At 42.2% G+C, this 25398-nt stretch overlaps 2 protein-coding genes across 2 annotated transcripts; both read right to left on the reverse strand.

Annotated features, from left to right (window-relative positions):
- Window positions 1-144: 144 nt before the first annotated feature.
- isg20 (interferon stimulated exonuclease gene) lies at window positions 145-9267 on the reverse strand (the record flags this gene model as incomplete). The annotated part of the gene is made up of 6 exons (XM_079501301.1): window positions 145-1660; window positions 1757-1957; window positions 3255-3936; window positions 5465-5568; window positions 6110-6263; window positions 9263-9267. The coding sequence occupies 6 exons, from the start codon at window positions 9265-9267 to the stop codon at window positions 1463-1465; spliced, it is 1344 nt and encodes a 447-aa protein (XP_079357427.1). The 3' UTR covers window positions 145-1462.
- A 445-nt stretch (window positions 9268-9712) lies between these two features.
- Window positions 9713-24317, reverse strand: pdia3 (protein disulfide isomerase family A, member 3). The gene is made up of 13 exons (XM_079500873.1): window positions 23932-24317; window positions 22781-22859; window positions 20844-20961; window positions 20354-20461; window positions 19654-19774; window positions 18104-18220; window positions 14948-15073; window positions 13929-14111; window positions 12765-12873; window positions 12255-12383; window positions 11981-12060; window positions 11371-11428; window positions 9713-10354 (listed from the first exon to the last, which is right to left on the reverse strand). The coding sequence occupies exons 1-13, from the start codon at window positions 24063-24065 to the stop codon at window positions 10256-10258; spliced, it is 1461 nt and encodes a 486-aa protein (XP_079356999.1). The 5' UTR covers window positions 24066-24317; the 3' UTR covers window positions 9713-10255.
- Window positions 24318-25398: the final 1081 nt, after the last annotated feature.

Consider the following 25398-nt stretch of genomic DNA (forward strand, 5'->3'; position numbering starts at 1 on the left):
ATGCCAGGAATAACCAGGGTTTCCAATCAGGAATCATGGCCTCTCTCTCTGACTCCTGTCCCAAATCAAAACAAGCAAATATCTAAATAACTAAAATAATTGTAATATTTCCTCACTGACAAGACAAAGACAAAACAGACCGGCATAAGTTTAGAATTTTATTTAAACATTAGGAATTTTAAGAGAGCAGTTCAGCAGCATACCATACAAGGTAATGAAATCCCAACCAATTAGGAAACACAATGTCCAAAACATGCTCAGACCTTTAGCAAACTCGCCCTGACCCAAAACCTAATGTCAAAGAACACTTGAACTGTGGGCAGCCGAGGTATTAGAGATGACCTGCAACAGTGTGATCCATTACCATCAGGTGACTGTGATAAAGAAACAAATGACAATAGTATATTTACAATTAAACATTTAACTTTTAGTAAGTTAATCAAGTGTCAGTAAATTAATGCATGTTATCATGTGCATTCATTTAGTGAAACCAGATGGTTCAATTATTTCACAATTAAATGTCATTGTTCATTAAAACAATCACATTAGAACTAGATGTACTGCCCCACTGGATTAATTTAACACAAGGGCTAAAATCCCATTCTCAGACATAACCTGTAATAAAACACAACTCAGCAAAGAATATGCTGTTAGTAACTTTAAACACATGTACAACATGTTTAAGTCTTAATAAATTAGCATGTTTTTCACTTACGCACTTCATATGAACACATTGCCGTTATTCAAAAGTGTACCTGTGAAAAATATGCATTTTGTTTCATTGAATTGCCGTCTGGATCTAATCTATTATTAGGGACATTTGGTTATATGGCACATGTTATGGATATTCAATACACACATATTACGATCATTCATATTCAAACGTATCTGCCAAGTTGCAGTTTTTGCAATCGTTTGTATACTGGACCATCCCTTAAGGTCTCCACACACAGGGCGCGAATTCGGATTTTTAAGCGGCGTTTCTCCATCGGTTTTCCGAAAAACGCATCCGGTGTGCAACCACCTTTAGTGTCCATCCCTTTTGTTAGAAGCTCTTCTTAGACTTAGCCAAACCAGCACGTACTTCTCATCAGCTAGCTGGGTTTCAGTTAATTAATTACAGTATCACATTAGATTACTAAATACAAATTTGTATTATTCCCCCCCCCTCATTTGCTGGACAACTTCTGTTGACAAACAACTGAAAGTTTGAAACCCATAATATGGGTTTCAAACTTTCAGTTGGAATCCTTCCTTATTTATTAAACGTATTATGTTTAATAAATAAGGAAGGATTCCATTGCAATAATTCAATAGTCATTTTGACAATAATTTCTGGTAGCTATATTATGGACACTTTCTTGTGTGTGGCTTTAATCCAAATAATGGAAATGGAACACTGTCACCTATATTTCACATTTGTTTCAAATCAATTCGACAGCCAGATGGAGGAAACATACTATTATTGGTTGTCATCCGACAGGTGCTCTGGCCAATACTGGTCCTCCATGTAGTGGTCAGAGGTGGGGCTAGGCCGAAGCGCTGTGTCTCCTCTTCCTTTCTTATTCCATATGCCCGCCTCCCACTCCTCCTCTACCAGCTTGTAAAGATCCAGAGCAGCCAAGGCATCTTCCACTGAACAGTGGCCTCTTTTACCAACCTAGGAGAGACAAAGTTAACCCATAGAATAAAGCTAAATAAAATGTAATGATGTTTAGGCGTTACCATTCTAATCTAAACCTAATGTTTTTCTCACCTGGATGCTCCTATGCAGCAGCGTACTGGCCAGGGTCTTGAGGGAGATGCGAAACTTGCGCGGGAGGCCAGACAGTCGCCTGAGTATGCAGTTGGTGCTGGTGTCTCTGACCATGCGTAAAGGAGGGCTCATGCCCAGAGCCCTGAAGTCATTGTCGATGGAGTGACCCACCACCACTTTGCCCTCCAGTATCCCCAGGATCTACAGCAAATGGAGATAAGGACATTAAAACACTATGGTATGAAATATTACCATCTCTTGACCTTACTGATCAAAACTTTAAAAGGTATGGCAACAGTTATGGGACCATTTCTGGTGCATTTTAGGTGACTCTACGGGGAGCAGAATTTAATTGCACAGTGATGTGCAGGTGTTCCTAGATTGACATACTGTATTGACAGTTTAGCCTATAATTGAACTTTGTGAATGTCTATTCAAACTCAGCTATCTTTGCAATGCTCTGTAAGCCTCTCTACAATAAAAAGGTCAAATTAAATGTATATTGATTGATATATGCAAGCAATTAGTGATGGGATAATAATCGTCAAACATCGGTATCGGACGATTCTAGCAACTAATGTTGCTGTTAAAACCATTAAAAGCATTTCACTTGAATAATGTTAATAAATCGCATCGGAATCAACAGTGCAGAGCAAACTTTTGGACCTCGTGCACACACACACACATACGGAGAGAGAGTTATTTAATAAAAATCAAGATTTAACGTCCTGTCTCGCTATAGCGCACACAGGCTATAGGCTATAACAAACATTTCGCCCTGTGTAGCCTGGCTATTCCTGTGTGTGGCGTGCACGCAGAGAGAGAGAGAGAGAGAGAGAGAGAGAGAGAGAGATGCGTCCAGCATCGCGCTTGTATCACGGTATCCTGCACCTGCGTGAGATGTCAAAATGAATTGGAATAAAAAACAAATGATGTAGCCTATGTATCGGGTCTGGATCGCATCTTGGTGAACTCTTGCAGTGTGTGATGCCTAGTCGGCGACCAATCGTTTAGTGTGAAAGCCGATATAATGACAGACGATTTAAAAAAAAGACTCCTGCAGTGTGAAATACATAACGATCTGATGACTTGCCGACAACTTTAAAACTCCTACAGTGTGTAGGGGGCCAGGGCCATAACTGGAGGTCTGACTCAGACTTAAGGGCAGTCCCCAGTTAATTGCTCCGAAAGGTGCGTCGGAGCAATGAAGAAAGGGGGTGTCCCGCACAGTCTTCACTTACATAACTATTGATACGACGTTTGTCACTCAGACCATCAGGCATAAATCAATACACTAAAAACCTTTTCTTTTCAATACAAAGGCACCAGGAAAGTATCTGTCTGTTTAGATGTTATACTTGGGCTATTCAAAAATAGCAAATATGATGTACATTTTAGAAAAATCTTTAGAGGGTATGAACAGAGAACTACTGATTTAGAAGGCACATAAAGAATTGGACTTAATGGGTTAGGATTTCAGCCAAGGTCTCGCTCTCACCTCATCCCTGGCCTCAGTGAAAGGCACAGCGTTCTGGAGGTGATGCCTCTGTATGCCACTCCACCGCGTCCTGTAGTCCACGACGCGCTGACAGGGACGGACGTACTGGTCGTAGAGGACGTTTCCATGGTAATCCACTATGCTGCAGCGGGCCAGCTCGTTGCCGTGCGCCCCTGGGCCCGTGCCCACCATCTCGCAGTCCATGGCCACCACCGCCACGGGGCAGACGCAGGGCGAGGTGCGCCCGCTGGCAGGGGGGCTGGCCTCGGACACGAACCCACTGTCCACCTCCCACGTGTCCCCAGTAGTGACAGATGACGATGTGCACAGCATGTGCTGCTGGTCAGCAACAGCTGCCATCCTCGTCGTGTCTTCAGAGTTTAGAGTGCCTTCTGTGTGACTCGTTGAACATAGCTTTACTTTTTTGACCGTTTCGTTTGTGTTCAGTGATTGTTTGTGCTGCACTGTGTCTTTACTTTTCCTTTTCAGGCTGGTCATTTGGTTGTTCTTCTGGTGGTCTCGTTTTCGCCTTGTTTTGGTGGTCTCCGTAACCCGCAGCATCATGGCTTTATGACATAAAGCCCTGTAGTTGTTGAGGAGCCCCCACGATGATGTGCTGCTGTGGCACGACTTAGTCCCGTTTACAGAGTGTGCCATCTGCCAGTCCGTGTTTCGAACATACCTGTGTGAAGAGCACAACATAACACCTGTGTTTAATGTGAATTATGTTTTTGCATAGCACTGTATATGTAATTCAATGTTTTGATGAGTTGTGTCCCAATGGAAACAAGCCAATAGGCATTATTGGGTTTAAATCCTCTTAGCAGACCTTGTATTTAACTGTACTTTTCTGAAAATTGTTAAAGTATTAAATCAATCAATCGCCTAGTTAGCAGGGGTCGCCAATCGCCATCAATACAGTATGTCCATACACTGTCCGTGGCAAGACTCAACCAATACTGGAGTTTCCTTCACAATATGTATGACATAGCCTAAGATTTAGACTCTCGTAGATGTATTTATCGATTCTGACGTCAGAGAGATCTCTCGTAGAGTGATGACGTCAGAATCGATAAATACATCTACGAGAGTCTAAATCTTAGGCTATGTATGACACTATGGCACATTAAGAGTCAATAGTACTAGTGGTTCTCAAACTTTTTATTTTAAATGGAATCAAATGGACCCATTGGTTCTAGCCTAAGATTTAGACTAGATGTATTTATCGATTCAAAATGTCAGAATCGATAAATAGGTCCACAAGATTCGATACTCCACCAAGATACCCATGTACCTGTCTAGATACTTCCTTAATATTAACGAAGTCCACACCCACAACACCAGAGGGAGTGCAACTAACCATGTACAACCCAGATTCGGCACAAACAAGGGACTAAATTCTTTTCGCTCCTATGCCACCAAAATGTGGAACGCCCTACCAACAGTCATTAAGACATGCGAATCCCTTGACTCCTTCAAAACCGCTCTCAAAGGGCACCTACGGATGGCTGCAATTCGAAACTGGCCCCCGTAAAATCTGAATCCCCCCCACCTTTTCCCCTCACTGTATATATTTCTTTTCCCTTTTTACCTCCATTATGATGAATTCCTGTTCTGTTCTTTGTCTATATAGAAGTGACTATTTGTACGTCTCTAAATGTTTTGATGAATTGAACATGGTGGACCCTGTTGTAAACAAGTGTAATGCTTAATTGGGTCGTCCACTCACAGTTAACAGCCTTTGTATTGAGTTTGTGCTTGAAATGTACTGTAATTCTGCAAACTGTTAATACAATTTTCAATCAATCAATCAAAGAGTTCAGTCTATAGCTTAGGCTACATTGGTTCCATATTTGGTCACTCTCAGAGTTACAGACCTATAATGGTAAATTTGGAACACCTTCAAGCATTTAGCCTATGGCTAGCTCTGTTCGACTTGTAATATTTGTACTGCATGTCCATGGCAAAAATAGAATTTTGCCAAAAATATCCACAAGCTGGGGTGGCTATGAACCCTGCTAGTTAGCTCATAAACAATCTGAGACACTGCCACATCAAAGCACCGCAGACAGCCATAACAATACAAATCAGTGGTTATAACAGCCTCTTACAAGTCAACTGACATTCAAACAAAAGTTGACCCGTTGACCAATAATATTCTAACACTATAAACGTAATAATAACACATACAATATTAAGTTTTATTTTACCTTTCGCTAACACGTGTGACAGCTGCTGCTGAACGGACGTGGTGGGGCTGAACATGTTCCCCGTTCTGAAATGTGATTGGCCGATTCTCTTCTTCGACAAACCCCTAGCAGCGAACATCAAACGTCATATCCGGTCGTGGCCTGCCACAGTGCCACCGGGCGACATGCAGGTGCTACTGCATGTTGTTTTTATGTTTTTATGATTACTGTTTTATAACCTGTCTGTAAAGCACTTTGTAACTATACGTTTGGAAAGGTGCTATACAAATAAAATGCATTCATTCATTCATACTGCGTCTACCTTGTCCTCTCCGTTGATTGTGTTCTGCCTCTCGCTTTGTGTTCACTTTAATATTGATCTTTTTAAACCACATGAATTATAGGATCCCCATTAGGCCTAACATTCGACGAAAATAGCAGATCTACACGCTCTGAAGATATTTGGTGTACCCTGGTCAAGGTTAACCGCCTTCAGTCAATAAGAGAATAGGAAAGGGATGGAACAACAAGTGATGTTAAAGCTTTTGAAACATGTGAAAAGTATAGATATATATCATTCATTTTCAAAACAGGATCTTAACAGAGAAAAATGCACTACAATATGTGACACAAATGGAGGAGTGGAGTCTTGGTACCAATTGGTACGAAGGCATAGGGGTTGTGTAAGGCCAGATACCTTGGTTCGTATGTGTTGAGGTATTTTATGATCCTGATCCTCTTCTGAAGGTCATAGGTCTTGATAGTAAGTATCATAGTCAAGTATCCTGTGTCCTGAGTCGTGTTCCTTGTGTCCGTCCACCTGTCCGATGTCCGGAGAGTAGATTATGGGTATTTGAGATGGTTGGAGAAACCTGCATGCGTTGGTTGGCATCTGTTCGACTAGGGGCGCTATGCTCCTTTATACGATTCAGGTTATCCTGCTGTCAGAGTGATGTCATCAGTTCCATATATGGAGATCCAGGCGATGATGTCTGTGTTGGTCCGCTCCATATGAGATCCATGAAGTGTTGGTAATGTTGAGGTTGTAGTGCTGGTGGCAAACTTGGCAGGTGAGGTAACTTTACTCTAGCAAATCATCAAGGTGAGGTGAGAGCATTTCTAACAGACGATCATCCCAGAGAAAGTTTGTTTAATACATACGTTTTGACATTCTGACTCACAATAGTGAATTTCAAAAGCTATCATTTCTGTACAGGACCAACCCACCTATGTAGCCTATTTTTAGACTCCAGACATTATTTTAGGGTGCAAGCCCCTCCTACTGTATGTCCAGCTTTGAGAGTTTGTGTAAACAAACATTGAATGCCATTGACAATGAATGGCCAGTTTTGAGTGTTTGTGTAAACACAAACATTGAAGACGAAGGTGAGGACGCAAATCGTGATTGGCCGGAATGAGATGTTTGATGATAAGAGCGCCCCTCATTTCACACGTGTGATTTTTTTAAACCAAATCTGTACCACATAGAGTATCTGTACACTCTTCCCCAGAATACCTTCCTTCGCTTATGTGATGCTCTTATGCATGTTTTTGGCCTTGAACCCGGCACTTTTATTTAATTTAAGGGCCTTTTCCACCAACGAAAATAAACTACACAACACGGCAGGCTTACACAATTACGGCTAAAATTATAATACCAATTATTTAGCTTAACATTATAATCTCATCTGTCTAAATGTAGCTAAATATATATATTTTTTAAATGGATAATCTTTAAGGACTTTGTTTCTCATTTGTGTGCATCAGTGGCAGAGGCTTTTGTGCTGGTTCTGGACAACCGGCGAACCGACACGGGGCACTGCACTCTGTGGTGGTGTGAAACACACATTTGAAGTCAGTGAGAAGAACAGTTCTCAAGTTACGTAGATTAGACATACACACAGAGACGTGGTGCATTCATAGATGGCTGAAGCTATAAATGAGGAGCAGACGATTCTGACACAGAACCACACTCGTAATTAGAGGACAATTCTAGAAAGAAACAGTCGAGCATTCGAGTAGCTGTGTCGAGTAAAAATAAATAAATATATACATTGTTCATCTATGGTCCTTAAAGGGACACTTCACCCTTTTTGCAAAAGAATATATGTTAATGACGTTTATGTGTGTAATATGTGGTTTTAGATATTTTAGATTTTAGCAGTGAGCCGAGTGTCTCTGATGTCATCGACACTGGACTCACTACAATTCCTATAATGCTTTGGTGGACCCATAGACATATAAACGTAGACGCCCTTTCCGGCTCTGAGGCGCGTGTCACAATTGAAGGCACAATTTTCCCAAGATTCCTTGCAAAGCATTTGCCTTCAATGAGCAGCTTCCGCATGCGTAACATAAGTCCCGGAAAAGACGCGCTGTGATTGGCCAGTAGTCACTTCAGTGACAGCGAGACATGGAGTCGGCGCATGAGTGATGTCACAGCAGCGTGCCTTCAGCACTTCTAAATAAGAAAGCTGCAGAGAACTGTTGCTTTGTGTTCACTCTTTAAGGTTTTCTGTTAGTAATCTAATCCCCCCTGGCTCTGATGTTGTATTGTTGTATTAATAACTTTGTTTTTTGTGTTTGTTTGTCTTTTGTATTGTCATGACTGTTATAAAGATTTGTTTAAAAACAAAAGCCTTCAGCACTGCACTTCCGCCTTCATTGGGATACACATCGTTCCAATGAACTGCAACGGCCAGTGAGGCATCTATTTTTTATAATATCTATGGGTGGACCTCTCCTCCTTGTGTGGATAGGGGGAGGTCTGTCTTACTGAGACAACATGTAGTCCAGGAAGTAAGTGAGCCCTGTGTCCATGACATCAAAAATCTAAAACCACTATTACACACAAAGAGGAAAGTGTACTAAATCTTCTAAACATCATTAACACATATTTTTTGCAAAAAGGGTGAAGTTTCCCTTTAACCCAGTCTGAATGGGAACCCCTTGGTGTTTTAAGCATCATGTCATACTTTAGCTATTGAAAAATAGCAGATCTACAAGCTTGTATTTTTCTAATTGTCTATATATTTTTTTTATTGTAAACATTTTCAACTCAAATCTTTGTTTCTGGGGGGTGGCTGGATCATAATATTTTCAGATGGGGGTCCACAGCCAAATACAGATAATGCTGGAAAAGGTTGAGCACCACTGACATAGAAACAGGTTTTTCTGAAACCTTAGGATTTAGAAGATTTGTTTTTTTTTGTTGTTTTTTTTAGAATCGGCCTCAGGCCTAAATGGGTTAAAGGACAACTTTAGTTTTTTTCAACCAAAGTTCATGTTTTAGGTTATTATTAGAGAAAGTAAAAGGGGAGTGTTTTTTTTTTCATTTGCTGCTTTCTTTCGTTTTAGACAGTAGGCTGACAGGAAATGGAGCGAGATGGGGAAGACATGCAGTAAAGGCCGTCGGGATCGGGAGTCGAACCCGCGGCACACTGCCAGACTGGACACTGCCTGGACCACTGAGCCATGGCCCAGGCCAGATTCTGTGATATGTAATTTCTTGCGGTCTAGTAGGACTATAGTAAATAATAAAAAAAGAAATCGCTATAAAATTGTAAAAAAAATAAAATACATATTTAGCCCCATGCGCTGTCAAAAACAGCAAAAATCCCTAAAACGAAAGAAAGCAGCAAACGAAAAAAGAAAATTAACTCATCTTTTACTCTCTAATAACCTAAAACATGAACCTTGGTTGAAAAAAAAAACCTAAACCTTGTCCTTTAAGATAAGTCAGTACTGTTTCCACATTTGGCTTTGTGCATTAAAGTGATAGTTCACCATCCAAATTACCTTTTTCCATCGATTACTCACCCCATGGAGACTTAAATTCATGGATATTCTTTAGTTTTTAAATCGCATTCCTAAACAAATCCTTTGATGTCCAGCAGTGGTTTCAAGACACAAAGTCTTTGTGTCTCACTAGGAAGTATAGCGAGCTAGTCATCAAATTATTGGCTTAGGATAAACAAAACATAAAAGTATCCATGAATTAAAGTCTCCTTAGGATGAGTATTGTATAGACAGTCATTCTCAGGGTGAACTATCCCTTTAAAACCCTTCAATTCTTATAAAAAATCAAATGTACATTTTGTAAATTGTGTCGCTTGAGGGCATTGCTTGACTAATAAGTCAATGCTGATATGCGTATGACATGGCAGATTTTCCACTGAACATGTACATTGTTCAGTATATAAAGTTACCCAGATCACCATAAACAGTTCTAAATGAAGCTGTCAAAATCACTTCAACCAAATCATACAATTGATTTTAGTTGTGGGCCTTTAATTTTCACGATCCTTCCAAATGTAAAAAAAAAACAAAACAAAACAACCGTGGTACAAAAAAAGAAAGAAAAAAAAGCAATTCACCACAACCACCACCATCCCTCGTCCAGAATATCAACAGACAAAACAAAAAGAGCCATAGATGATTGGAAATTGGTCTCAAACCAAAGTGCTTCAGTCTGAGGTGTAGCAGTAGACAGACCAGCGGAAATAATCTAAGCTTTTCCTCAAAAAACGGTCCTTCTTCTCTAACATTTGTTTTACTTGTTTTGTTTTTGTAATCAGGCAGGCCTGGCCACCACCCCTCAACCGTCCACAGTAATAATCCCAGAGCAGCGAGGACCCAACAGGAGGGAAAAGGGGAGGGGGGTCAAGTGCCCAGGTGTTGTGACCCCACTTTTCAGAGCATTCGATAGTTCACTACGAAACTGGAATATAATTTAGTTCCTTCTGTCTCGCTTTCGGTTCCCCAGATTTCCACAAGAGGGAACGTCAAGGTTTCAGTTGGGGAAGTGTCGTTTTATAGCTCCGCCTTTATCTCCGGCTCGTCCTCAGCGATCACAGGGTTGGCGGCCTCCTTCTTCAGGAAGGCGAGGAAATCGCTGACCTCGCGACCTCCCTGAAATGGAATGGAATGGACGGGATAAGGAATAAGGATGGTTTAGTTAACGGCTATACTGCAGCTTTTTTATACCCTGCTCTTTTATTTGTTTCATCACTTTCAATTTGTGTCCCAAAACTGAGCTGAAAATGTAATCCGTTTACTAAAGAGCTGTATAGAGATGGGTACCCATGTTACTGAATAAAAACAATATGTTCTGTATAGAGATGGGGAACTGTGTTACTGAATTAAAAAAAAAAACGATATTTTCGATCAAGCTCCATATTCATCACGTGCGTGTATATCATATCTATCCATACAGTATGTATCTCTCTATCCATGTTGCAAAACATATAAAGGACACATTCAGCCATGTGTCAAACTGTGTTCCCATCGCCACCTTGTGGAACACAGGTGACATTTTAACTGTTCAATTAGGCTTATGTGATCAACTCCGAAGTCTCCGGCAGGCCTGGCTGAGAGCAGAGGAAGTTCAAAAAGCTGCTTAGCACTTTAAGCGGCAGGGGGATGTAGGTGCGGTAGGTGGCAAGTTCCAGCTGAATTTGCAACATGAGCAGAGAAGAAGAGGTCTTGTTGTTATGGTCTACCCTCAAACTACTCATACCCCGTAGTCTGGTGAGAGCCACAGAGGGCTACTAGCCGCCCGATTATTGTTTTGTTCAGCGGGAGCTCGAATTAACGTTTTATTAGGCTCCGATCATGGTATTTTATCATTATGAGCCATAATGTCATTATAGATGGCATGCGTGCAGGCAGGGATTTTGGCTGTTTCTTACATGGACGCTAGCGCTGAACTATGTACTGCACCCTATTTATCAAATCTCAGGATCTCGGGCATGGCTACCTGTGCAAAGGTAAATTAATCTCTATCTTGGGCGTGGCTACAGGAGAGTTAAATGGCCACTACATTAATTTTCTTTATGAGACAAGCACATGGCTAGGATTCTTAGACATGTATGCGCTTTTTTCCTACTCAATGGCTCCATTTTATGAACCCCCAGTTTGAGACTCACCTCGTATTTCCTCGGACTCAGCTTCTGTCCAGCAGGAGAGAAATAGATTGTGGGGAATCTGTAAAGAAATATGACATTTTGTGAGGTTCATAATGATGAAAACAGGACAGCGCCGTCCACTATCATCTATAGAGGCTGTGTTATTAGTTGAGCCGCAAATCAGAATTAACAGATAGTGCTTTCAAAACCAAAATGAACACAATCCTAACTATATCTGGCAAAAGAAAGTCCTCAGAGGGAAATAGCAATACAGAAGCTCTTTATAATCAAATAAGCTAATCAGTATGTGTTAGATGTGGCTGTTGGCAAACAGAAAAGCATTTCCATCTCCTGTATGTTTTTCATCTTTGTTATTTTAGAACCAGCTGAAATTGGAAATGTTTTACACTTCCTAGTATATTCATGGTCATAACAGATTTCAAACATTTAGAAAAAAGTATATATATTTTGATGTCCCAACACTTTAGAAAAAAAAGTATATATATTTTGATGTCCCAACCTTTTTCTTCAACGATTTAACAAATGGCAGGTCTATCATGTAGTGAATATTTACATCCATGTGAAAACAGAATCCTAGAGAAACGGCTATGATGAATAGTTGATAACTGACCCTCTGACTTCATACGGGGCAGGCACATCGTTGGCTGTTGCGTCCATCTTGGCAATGACAATGTGGGGATCGTTGGACAGCTGAGGAGTAAAGAGCTTACAACTTACAATATATAGTATACACTCAATCTCTCTTAACGCAAACGTTGGTGAGTGTCCATTGATTGTTAATAATCATGTTAATAAAGTATATCAGACTAGTACAGTCAAGGTTATGATAAATGATAACACAATAAGCGCCAAGGGCTTGTTTCTTTTGTGGCTCATGATGTTACCTTCTCTCCCAATTCTTTGTATTTGGGCTCCAGGCTCTTGCAGTGGCCACACCAGGGGGCGTAGAACTCAATCAAGACATCTTTGCTGTCATCATTTACAATGGCATCGAAGTTCTCAGCCACCAGAGTCTGGACACAGGAGAACCAACAAAGCAACGGAACTTGATTTGAGTTTATTGGAAACTTTCAGCTTCTTGTTACAAGGAAATTAGATGCATTAAACTCTGAAATCAAGAATGACTTTAGAAAAGGAAAACAGGGGGAGTTTTGTATACAGATGTAAAAATCTGTATACAGAGGTAAAAAATAAAATCCATCCTTATTATAACAATACTGCATTTAGCACACATGCTTATCTAGAGTGGCTTACAGTGCAGCAACAACACAAAACAGTAGTAGGAATAAAAGTAAAGTCAAATGGAATGAGAGTGCCAAGAGAACAAGCATGTGCTTCAAGACAAGTACAATTAGTTAAATGGTAATCTGCTGGACACCGTTCCTCATCCTCACCTTGACTGGTCCATCGTTGTTCTCTGGGATTGGCTCCGACTTCAGATAACGTTTCAGTTTACCATCAAAATAGTCCTGAAGGAATCGCTCCAGGGCCTTTCCGTCACGACTGAGAAAACAAATGGCAACATTAACCACACACTGTGGAGAACATCGAGCATCTATGTTTAAAAGTAATTCCTTGTGATTTTTGTTCATGAAATATTTCAATTATAAACCTTGGTTTTCATTTACATCAGAATATACTTAACCCATTTTGGGCGGGAACCCCTTTTGGTGTTAGCATTATGTTATGCTTTAGCTATTGAAAAATAGCAGATCTACAAGCTCGTAGCGCGCCACTCGGTGGCGCGCTACGAGCTTGTAGGTCTGCCATTTTTGAAAAATTGAAGAACGACTGACATAGAAACATAGATTTTTCATAAAACTGTCAGGATGTAGAAGACATTTTTAGAATCTGATCTCAGGTCAAAATGGGTTAAAGGTTTCATGACATTAATTTTTTAGTTTTATGACCTCATTACACCAACACAACCTGAACTTTAAACATTCAGTGTAGGATTTATGTGTTTTTCTCTGTGTTCTGAAGCCTTTTGAGCTGCAATGAAAACAGGCAAAGTCACTTCAACAGTGCCATCTGCTGTCAATCTTTATGTCAAATACGGGATTTGTGGACTCTTGCCTCACAGTCCACAGGCAAATCAGAGCACTTGTTTGAGCCAGAAAACACCAGACCACAGAAAATCTACAGAATGTTTAAACGTTCAGGTTTTTTGGGTGCAATTGAGCTCAGAAAACCTAAAAAAATAAGACTACAAAAACTTATTTTTATGTCACGATCCCTTTAACAGGTTAATATCTTGTGTACAAATTCAACCCAGTTTGTCAAAAGAATTGTAAATGTTTCATTCAGAATTTCCAAAAATTGTTAAAATTGTATCTGTTAACTTGAAAGCATAAAAAAAAAAATCAGAGAAAAGAAACATAAGACCACATAACTAATAACTATAAAGCAAATGTTTCTCATGGCACGATTATACATATAAAGGCATGCCCAACCTCCTGAAAGTAACTGTAAAAATGTATACAGTGAATTGAAACTGAAGTGAGATTTCAGTAGAACAGACTGTACTAGCCAGGCGTAAAGTCGTAAAGATCACTCACGTGAACTCCTCCGCCATGACGTATTTGTCTCCCTTGACTGTACGGATGCCGACCACAGGCAACTCTCCTGCGCTCGCATCCAGGCCCATTTCTGACACGTCGTGGCTGAAGAGGGTCTTACTGGCCACGGCAAAGGCCATCGTCTTCCCCTGGTCCAGGAAACCTTTGGCAATCTTCATCACCCTGTGGGGAGAAAAGTTAAAGTTCATTAGATTTTGTACAAGTTTACAGACTGAACAATCTTTTTTTTTTTTAGTGGGCATTTAGACACACACACACACACACACACACACACACACACACACACACACACACACACACACACACACACACACACACACACACACACACACACACACACACACGATTTCGGGGGTGACAGTACAGTACACTACTAGAGGGACGGTAACTGTAATTTCTCGACCGTTTCGGACGCGGGGTGGCTCGCCGGAACCGGGGCGGCACCCTGGGCGTGTTCCTGTGCGTCTGGAAGTTTCGGGAAACCCCCGGGAACGCCCACACGGAGTTGCGCCACTTACTTCACACGGGTGTGATTTTATGAAACGAAGGCTTCGCAGATTGGATAATTCAAGTTTACCCTACAGTTTAACGTTGTTTAATACAAGCAGGCGGCCCAGGTTCAAATCCGACCCAAAGTCCTTCCCCATCTCTCTCTACTGCTATTTCTTGTCTCTCGCCAAGGTCACGATAACATAAAGGCTTTGGCAATGTCTCGGGACCCCCGCCCCTCCCCCTCCCGACCCCCAATATAAATTGACTGCTACAATAACCTTAAACCATTTTGGGTGGGAACCCCTTTTGGTGTTTTAAGCATTGTTATAATTTAGCTATTGAAAAATGGCAGATCTACAAGCTCATAGCGCGCCACCGAGTGGCGCGCTACGAGCTTGTAGGTCTGCTATTTTTGAAAAATCGTGAAAATAATTTGGGGACCCCCTAAAATAATTTGGCGACCCCCCGAGGGGTCGCGACCCACGGGTTGAGAACCCCTGTCCTACCTGTTCCTCCAGTAGTTGGAACCCTTGGGGTTCTTCTCGTAATCTACATCAAAGTAGGCCACGAGCAGGTCCTTCCCTTTCATCTGGTCTTTGTTGTCATCCGTCATGTGGGGGCAAATGCCGTGGCTGAGGAAGAGTGAGAAAAGCATAAACCAACAGATCTTCAAAAGGTAAGCCTATTCATGTGATAACAGTAGACACTTCATGGATTAGATGGAGTGTTGTTCACCTCATGGCTGACATTCCCCATGTCCTACTAGGAACCCACAAGGCGTGCAAGCATAATCACACGGACACTGATTGTCTTCCTCTACATGTTAATGAATGCACCAAGTTCTCACTGGCCGTGGACGGACACTCCATTCGCGTAAGCAAAGACGTTTTTTCCACTCTGGGCAGAAAACAAGTTTGTCTGCTTGCATTTTCATTGAGATGCATTGACTAGGCATTCCACTGAGGCCAGGTTTGGCGAGAGGTTGCATGCACGCACTGTAAAAGCGTGTGAGCTGCGCTTTTGGATGGTTCCCATTCAGGCACGGAGCCAGGATTTTTTTATGAGTACAGGGCCTTGCAAACAGAGAGCTAGGACACGTTGTTGCCTGGATTAACACAGGTCTCCTCCTGTGAGGAGACCTGTGAGGGGCGCAACAACACAAGCGTAAAAAAAAAAAGAAGTCAGACAAGTCTGAAGCGAGTGGTGCAACAGCACCCCCTATTGGTACTCTAAACAGTCACATTGGTACTCTAAACATAGTGACAGTCCCATAGGGACAAAGCTGTTCCTTGGAGTGGTTGCACTACTCAAAAAGCTAAACAGAATCCAGGTCTGGTCTCTGGTGAGTCGCGGGCGTGTGCACGAAATTCACAGGACCGCACTCACTTAAATACGCTTGCGTTGTCACACCGCGACTGCTCCGCGCAAAAACGCAGGTCTCATTGAAAATGAACTATAGGCTTGTTTTATCGCTCCCCGTCTGCAAGGCCCTTAAGGCATAGCCAATACGAGCACCCATGGCGGCACCCGGCCGCCACCATCGATGCGAACAGGCGGAGAAGTTGCATCATTTTTGACACACACACACACACACACACACACACACACACGTCTACAACTTTACCAACTTGTTTATAAAGTAGCAGCTAGCCTACTAAAGCCTACATACATTAAATCAACCTGGTAGGTTAATAGGAGTAGCCTACTGTCTACACAAACACACTCCAGATAAGCGGAACCGCCCGTCAGGATTCCCCGTTTTTGTTTTGTCTTTTTGTTTATTGAATGTAGGTGATTTTTTTGTCTGTCTTTAAAAACAGTGAAACTATGATTGAATGACTCATGTGGGTTGTATAACCTGAACTGCCCAAATAAATAAACATTTAAAAAAAAAAAGGATTCCCGGTCCAGGTCTGTACTACGAGCGCAAACACTTTATGCAACCTGCAACATTGTGCAAACGTGCGATGGAACCTAATCACCTCCATCCTGTACAATGCATTGTTCATGTGTGTAACCTAGCTTCAGCATAACCCTATGATCGTCTGGCCATATTGCAATAAGGGCTTCTACCTCTTCATTAGACCACGTGTGTCCACGGGACATCTTTACGAGTCGCTGCGAAATAATGCCTTCTCCTTCCTTCGTGAGCCAAATACCAACTATTTCATCCCACAATGGTACATTCACTCCCTATGTTTAATGCGATTGCATTGCAGTGATAGAGTAGAATGCGGTTCTTTGGTGCGCATTAGGATTCGATTGAGCCTTCACACCTGCCAAACGAAGCGCACTTTCCGACAATGCGCAGCAGGATTTGTTTGTATCGCAGTAAAGCATGCTGGTGTGAATGCGACCTAAAACAAGTTTAGAGCAATGGCGAATTATCCATTTGTTAACAAATGTAATTATTTTTTGTATTATAATTAAACAATATTGTCCACAACAAAGAGCACAAAGTGTCTTGGCAAGTCTACATTGTGTCATGGTGCACAAACTGCACATGACACCTGGGTGTAATATTGCAAAGATGACCTAGAAATGTTCTACACTAGCACCCACTGGCCTAGTGGTCCAGGTGCATGCCACATATAGGCTCTGGTCTGACGGCGCGTCGCGTGTTCGAGTCCCGTTCATGACAACCCTTGCAGCGTGTCTCTCCCCTTCTCTCTCTCCCTCTTTCCTGTCTATCTTCACTAGTAACTATCAATAAAAGGCAAAAAGCCAAAAATCCACATCAAAGACCACAACATTCAGCAGTAAAAACAAGATGTGTGTTTGTTTTGCTGTGGTTGCATGTTCATTTACATCATGCAACCAATATATTGATCCGATCCTGGAGATGTTAGTGGGCATGTGTTCTCTAGTGCAGTGGTTCCAAAACTGGGGTCCGGGGACCCCCATGGGTCCTTGAGGGAGTTCCAGGAGGTCCACAGCTAAATGATAGTTTGGAACCAAATGGACCCTTATGGGTCTGTAACTCTGAGAGTGTACAAACAGACACTCAGAGTTAAATTAACATTGATTTTACTATATAAATTGGCGTCTCAGAGATAGAAATGCCATTAAATGTAGCCTCGGTCCCAGGCTCACTTATCTGCGAAAAGAAGAGCCTGGTCACAACGTAAGGCAAAGAAGCTATCGGCGGACGTATCCTCCGGAACATCCATCAGATGTATTTCCCCCGGATACGATATTTTCCCGACCAATCACAACACTTGTTTCATTCGCGGAGAATGTGAACTGATTTGTAAAGAATCAACGTCATTTCCTTGTTTCGGTGGGGACTAGTAAACACAGCCGCACCGCGTGACGTAGTTATCTTACACGCAACACTTCCGCCACTTCCGCTGATAGTCTTTTCAGCGTAGGTCTTGCCCAGGGTGCATTAAATGGGGGTCTGTAGACCCATATGCATGTCAAACTGTGGGTCCTTGAAATTAAACAGGTTGAGAATCACTGCTAGAGCCATAAAAATCTCTTATGGGGGTCCCTGGCATATCTTTTCAAATGGTGGTCCTCGGGGCTAATTAGTGTCAATTTGAGGGTCCTTGACATGAAAAGGTTTGGGAACCACTGCTCTAGTGGTGGTAGAGTTGTTTCTTGAGAAGCAGGAGTAACTATGCTGCCTAGCCGAGCAGGGTCTGAAGCCACCAACTCACATGTTGTCCTGAATGAACTTCTTGACCTTGCTGCTGGTGAACTTCTCCTCGGTGAACGCCACAGTGCTGTCCTCAAACTTGTTGCTGAGACGTGGTGGGCGGAACAGGATGACTCCCCTGAAACAACAGTAAATACATACGTTATAATCAACTACAGGGTATTCTCAGGGTAACCGGAATGCTCGCCTGAAACACACTTGACCTCAACCTCAGAGACCACTCTGTCGGGCAGTTCTTGTATTTGTGGGTACAGGCTTTAGTTCCTACATACTATTGGTCCGACTGTCTTTAGAATGACAACCTACCTCAAACCCTAACCCAACCATAACCTCAAGCACGGGAGCAGCACATGTTCGACCACATGTCCGACCGTTGTTTCCGCATGTCGGACCTTTGGTGTCGGATCTGCACGTGCATCCCATATTTGTTTTACCAAGTATGAGGTTAGAAATAAGTTTAGGGTTAGGCATAGTTATGTTTAGGAATAGGGTTAGGCAGCGTTTTACTGAGGTTAAGTTTCTGGTTTAAGGACTTCAGTGTTTTGTAACATACTATTGTATGAGTACCGAACAAAGAATGTTTGCTTTCACCATCTTTGTTGAAGAAGAGTCTGGGCAATAAGGTTTAGTCTTACTAGAAGTACTAAAAGTTTCTCAATCTTATATTTAGATTTAGTCTGGCTTAATCTAGTTACCTCTGAGGTAGGTTTCTGGAGGTCGGAATAAGGTTAGGTTTAGGCATAGTTTACGAAGGTTATGTTTAGGAATACCAGGTAGACACCGTTCTACCAGATTTACGCCAGAGGCGACTGTGTTTTGAGGTGAGCGTTCTGGTATTCAGTCGCAGTCCTGCTCTGTAAACCACCACCAGATTCAGACACATAATGTAACCGTAAGTTAAATTAACTAACCTGTGTGACAAGTAAACCAAATTGATGTGTTCACACAACAACCACCACAGTGGAAAGACTGCACAGTATTTCCCTGAGCTTATAGTGGAAGATGATTACTTTAGAATATTTTGATGAATAATAAAATGTACTTCTTTCCTACAGTTCTCTACCTGCAATATTCTATTCTATGTATTACAATTGGAGCATTTTCACCAGTCACAAAAGGAATGCCAGGGATATAAGTCATGGTTGGACTGCATACAGTACATCAAACACATCCCATCCCTGAGGTATAAGTGACCGACTCTTTCAAGCAATCACATCAATTTCTCAGGTTTAATCTCTTGGTATTTGTGAAAGTGAGTTGAAAATACCTTGGCCTAGTTTACTGAAGAAAACCCATTCTTAAGTCTTTACTAGGATTGAGGAATTGGTTAATAGTGTTAATTAGTGCCGACAGTAGCTTAATTATAACTGGAAATCACGCCGTGTTCACAAAACAAATCAGAATAATTATTATGGACAAACGATCCAAAACAACACCACATACATGTTGCTACTGAACAGCAGTAGTTTCAGACTTTCTCCTAATTAGTTCTGTTGGGTGATGAAATTTACAAGCAGAATATGAAACTGAGCATAATGAACCATAGCTTACTCTGAATGTTTCTGGATGAGAGACTCCAGGTTGCTGTGGGCGAAACGGTTAGACTCTCTCAAAGCACTGGCTGCCTTCAGGAACTCAACCTGGGATGCACTTCCACTGTCAGCAAAGAGCCCTGGGGAAAAACAAACGCTAATGAGTGTCTACCACAATTTATACCTTTGTTTTACCACTGCCTTGTGAGATATCTTAATACGATGAATGACTTTTCTTGTAAGCAGACCACCACGCTCCGACTTCTCTGGTGCGCTATCCTCTTAGATCGACATAATTTATAAAAGGTACTGAGGCGCACAGTAGCAAGAGAGTTTCCGTTTTATATAATCTTTAAATCATGTCACAAAAGAGAAAGATTTCTTAACACAACATAATCCCGTACGGATTGTAGTCAACTGGATGGTGGTGTGTAGACCAAATGATTATACAACTAGAGGTTTAGAAATGAACCTACAGGTGATAGTTGTTCACATTCATTCTCTATTAGAGTAGAATAGTCTGACCTACCAATATTTGTTAGAAAAGTGTATGGCTATCCATGTTCTTTAAATAAACTTTATTTGGCAGACAAATTCCCCAGTGACGTTGAGTCATGTTTCATCCGAGGCAGAATGTTTAAACTATAATGGTTCACATGTCCACACACACACACACACACTGCTCAGCCTCCATTCTTTCAACAATAAATTAGACATACCAATAACACTGGCATCATGGTGTGCGATGTACTTCTCAAAATCTGCTTCAGTCTTGACTTCCACTGAAGCTGGGCCGGCCTGCTTCTTGAGGTGGCTGACAATACCATCTGAGAGAGGATACCGAGTGAAACAGATAACAATGTCCTGATTATTCCTAGACATAAAATGGACATTTAGAGGTAAATGGTAAATTTATATAGCGCCTTTATCCAAGGTGCTTTACAGAGATTGTGCATTACATTCACCCATTCACACACCGATGGCGGCGGAAACCATGCAAGGCACCAACCAGCACATCAGGAGCAATTAGGGGTTCAGTGTCTTGCTCAAGGACACTTCGACACCAACTCTGGGGGAGCCCGGGTTCGAACTGGCAACCTTGCAGTTACCATCCAGCCACTCTACCCCTGAGCCACCGCCGCTCCTAGTAGTAGTATGGTACATCCAGATGTGAGGCTTTGATCTGAATATAATTGGACGACGACATACCTGCAGTTCTGGGGCCATCATAGGCACCAGAGTCCTCCCCGTCCCGAAAGATCTTCAGAGTCGGGTATCCGCTAACTCCATATTTGCTGCAGACAGTGTTGCTGGATGTACAGTCAACCTGTAAGGACAAGAACACTCCTGTTCATTTTACATAATTAAACCCATTTTGACCTGAGATCAGATTCTAAAAATAGCAGATCTACAAGCTCATAGCGCGCCACCCGGTGGCGCGCTATGAGCTTGTAGATCTGCTATTTTTCAATAGCTAAAGAATAACATAATGCTAACCTGAGATCAGATTCTAAAAATGTCTTCTACATCCTGACAGTTTTCTGAAAAAGCTATGTTTCTATGTCAGTCGTTCTTCGATTTTTTCAAAAATAGCAGACCTACAAGCTCGTAGCGCGCCACTCGGTGGCGCGCTATGAGCTTGTAGATCTGCTATTTTTCAATAGCTAAAGCATAACATAATGCTAACACCAAAAGGGGTTCCCGCCCAAAATGGGTTAAGCTGATGCCAATAATGTCACTGAACATGCAAGCTGCTATGAAGTGGCTGCTCATCATTGTAATTCTCTTCAATGTAAACGAATGACTATGGATGATGATAAAATCTGAGTATGGACGGTAATATAACTGAACTTCATCATCATCGTGTGCTACCCAACAGCTGAGTGAGCTGGGAGAAGTTCAATGTCTTAAAAGCACGTTGATAGGATTCATGGCTAGTCCGTCCTACTTTACAACACAGGTACTTGGCAACTCTTAACTCTCATATGTATTCCCGCTGCTCGAACTTGTTCGGTAGTACTAGTATGTACTGTGTAACAGTTTAATGAATGTCTGATTCAAAACAAATTCTTGAAGCGGTAATGATTTACCCAAGTAAGTAGCCAAGACTGGGTGGACACGCAGATGGTTCACGGAAATATTTTAAAATAAAATTGAGTGGTGCAGCCACTCCAATGCACAGCAATGTGTGTCCCCTACCATGTATGTTTAGGGTATCAAAAGGTCTCACACACACACACACACACACACACACACACACACACACACACACACACACACACACACACACACACACACACACACACACACACACACACACACACACACACACACACACACACACACACACACACACACACACACACACACACACACACACACACACACACACACACACACACACACACACACACACACACACACACACACGAGGGGTTGTATATTACAGCACCACTCAGTTCAGACTGGTCTGATTTTTATTTCTGCTAAGCAACAAGCTATATACACTGTATGCTTAGATTACTTCGTCTAGGTCGGATACATTTGCGTGACTGTAAAGACGAAACGGAAGTGGGGAGGAGACTTCACTTCCACTTTATCACTTGCTCAAGATCAGAGCTTCCATTTGAAAAAGGCAACAGTCTGGCAACGCAAGTCTACTAAGGAAGGGGTGTTCTCATAGGGATGGTCTCAGAGTTAAACACTGATGATACTGCAGTGTAGATTGTGCGGTCCGAGAGATCAAAATATCAAATGGGGGCCATTGATATTACAATGGTTGAGAATCACTGCTACAAATGGGTCGCCAGCGTTTCATCTTAAATAGAGGTCTGCAGGCATGTGTCAAGCTGGGTGTCTTTGACATGAAAAAGTTTGAGAACCAATGTTTGAGGATTTGAAGTCCGGTGTTTAAAAAAAAAAAAAACTATGAATGTGCTTGATTTATACTTTAATAGTTTGCAAAAAAAAAAAGAGCACAGGAAACTACAGTTCAATACAAGGTCTGCTAAGAGGATTTAAACCCAAGAAAGCCTATTGGATTGTTTCCATTGAGGTCCACCGTCCTCCCTTAGTTCATACTCAATTCATCAAAACATATAATGGCATACAAATATACAATACTATGCAAGAGAGTGATGCAATACCTTGGCCAATGAGACGATGCCTTTCAGCCGGGTGGCGGCTGTCTCATACTCTGGTGCTAGTCGCTTACAATGGCCACACCTGATGACAGAAGCAGAAATATTAGAGAAGGAAATGTCAGTATACTATGCAAACAAAAGCACTGTGTCTGGGTTTTGTTTTTGTTGGAAATCCAGTCAGGCATCGAGTGTGGGAATGGGGGGTGGAGGCAATGACTTAGCAATGTGGAATCTGATCTCTGCACTAAGTATCAAATGGATAAGGACAATGGACTCAAGTTGGACCACGTTTTAAGGAGAGCAAGATAATAAACGTACAAGGATAAATGCAGTTCTCAACTCATTCATTCATGCAGTGAACGTGTATCATGAAGAGCAAGAGCAAACGTTTACTTTAAAGCCCTGGCCTCAAATCAATCTCAGTTTTCTTTTCAGAGAATGAATCCTCCTGTTCAATCAAGTTCGGGGTCGGCTGCACTGTGGCGGAGACGTGCAACTGTTACACAGCGAAACCAACCAACCGGAGGCGGCCACCAAAATTCCCCTGGCCAATCAGGACGTTACAACAGTGTAAGACCACGCCCCCCGACTTCCTTAGTAACCACCCCCGGGCCCGTTCGTTCGTTTTAAGCGAGAAATTGAGAATTCACACAGCTGACCTGATTGAGTTACACATTATTTGAAACCTAGTTAAATTAAACACTTTCTATTTCTGAAACTAATGAGCTCTACGTTGTCAAACTGCCACTCGACTTTTGTTTCCTATTTTTAAACAAGCAACCCACCCTTCTCCTCCACTGACAGTTAAAACATGCTAAATCACTAGCCTCTAGTCCAGTACACCCTGACAAACTGATGATAAAGAAGCCGAACCGAAGGCCTCTTATTAATACAAATGCCTGCAGTTAAAACCAGTGCACACCTCCAGTGGATACACTAGTTACGTTAGTTTTAATTGTTGTATAGGCTACAACGATTAAAAGATGAGTGCACTTCTGCGGTGCAGCCACTTAATATAGCGCATCCACCCACCGCGTTAGTTAAAGCCATGTAATATTACGTCAAAGCAAAGTACACGTCAACTTCCTAGCGTTTAGAGTAGTGGTTAATACGTTATGGACTCTTAACTCCACATAAACATTAGCTGAACCTACCAGGGAGCGAAGAACTCCACCAGGACGAGATCGTGATCTCCGATCTTGCTGTCAAAATCATCATCCGTGAGATCGAGCACGTCGCTGGCCAGCGTGAACCCGGCGAGGAGAGCGAAGAGCAGCCACTTCAACATGTTCACTCAGCTAGCTCCAAGGTGCTGTACAACTAAACGGTTCTCTAAAAACAAAATACACAGCTAAATGCAAACTGTGTCGGCTCGCTGTGCTGCAGCCCTTTAATGAAGACCCGGGAGATAAAGAAAGGCCAACGTTGACTTGTCGTAAAGGCCAGAAGCAGCAACGCACCACTAGTGGCTAAAAGAAAGGGAGAAAGGCTGATGCTGCTCGATGGAGAGGCGGGCGGCCAGGCGGGGCTGAGGATGTTCACTCACCACACTGTGGCATCTCACCATTGGAGTTTGAAACGCGTCATCCTTCCTGCGTCGGCCAATGAGAGGCGGGCAACACACGGCTTCCTGGCTTCGGGGCCAATCGCCGTGCGGGGGGGAATACAAATGGGCGTAACCTCTTAGCTAGATAGCAGAGTAATCTAGTAAGAGTAATCTAGTAAGAGAGTAGCGACACTAGCGACCTGGCGTTCCTGCTTTTGATTGATTGATTGATTGATTGATTGATTGATTGATTGATTGATTGATTGATTGATTGATTGATTGATTGATTGATTTGATTGAAAATGTATTTAACAATATATAGAACGGAGACTGGTTTACAACAGGGTCCACCGTTTTCAATTCATCAAAACTGAACATTTAAAGACGTAAAGTACCTTTAAAACAACCAAGGTTGACCAAATCTATGGAGCGTGACACGCTCCAAATATATGGAGTGTGTCTTGAGTGTACAGGGTTTGATGAGGTCAGATCAACATATGGAATGTCAGAACAGGAAGGACGTGTGGGGAAGGATCGTATACATATGGAATGTCAGAACAGGTCAGCTCCATATATGGAGATCTAAGGGTTTGAGGTCAGATGTAGAGTTGCTGGCCGGCTCCATGGGCCTATGCAGATCTAGGTGATGATCCAGTCTTCTCCATGTATGGTTATCCAGGGTTAGATAAGTTAGATGGGTCATATATGGAGATGGCCATATATGGTGGCATGACGACATATGTCACAAGGCGTGACCATATATGGAGGCGTGATGTCACGAGGCGTGACCATATATGGAGGTATGATGTCACGAGGCGTGACCATATATGGAGGTGTGATGTCACGAGGCGTGACCATATATGGATAATGGAGGAGTGACTAACACAAGAAGATTCAGGTTTTCATAGTAAATGCAACCTACGAAAGGTATGGCATTCCACATTTCAGTGGCATAGGAGCCAAATTAATTTAATCCCTTGTTTGAGCCGATTCTGGGTTGCACATGGTTTGTTGAACTCCCTCTGGTGTTGTGAGTGTGGACTTCGTTGACATTAAGGAAGTATTTGGACAGGTA

Source organism: Electrona antarctica, assembly GCF_951216825.1.
Source record: "Electrona antarctica genome assembly, chromosome: 5".
NCBI classification, from domain to species: Eukaryota; Metazoa; Chordata; class Actinopteri; order Myctophiformes; family Myctophidae; genus Electrona; species Electrona antarctica.

Coding starts and splice junctions, on each gene's coding strand:
- pdia3 (XM_079500873.1), bottom strand. CDS start 24,065: ATGTTGAAGTGGCTGCTCTTCGCTCTCCTCGCCGGGTTCACGCTGGCC. Junction 20,462..20,843: donor TGATGGCCCCAGAACTGCAG/GTATGTCGTCGT, acceptor ATCCTCTCTCAG/ATGGTATTGTCAGCCACCTC. Junction 12,061..12,254: donor ACAAAGAATTGGGAGAGAAG/GTAACATCATGA, acceptor TTTACTCCTCAG/CTGTCCAACGATCCCCACAT.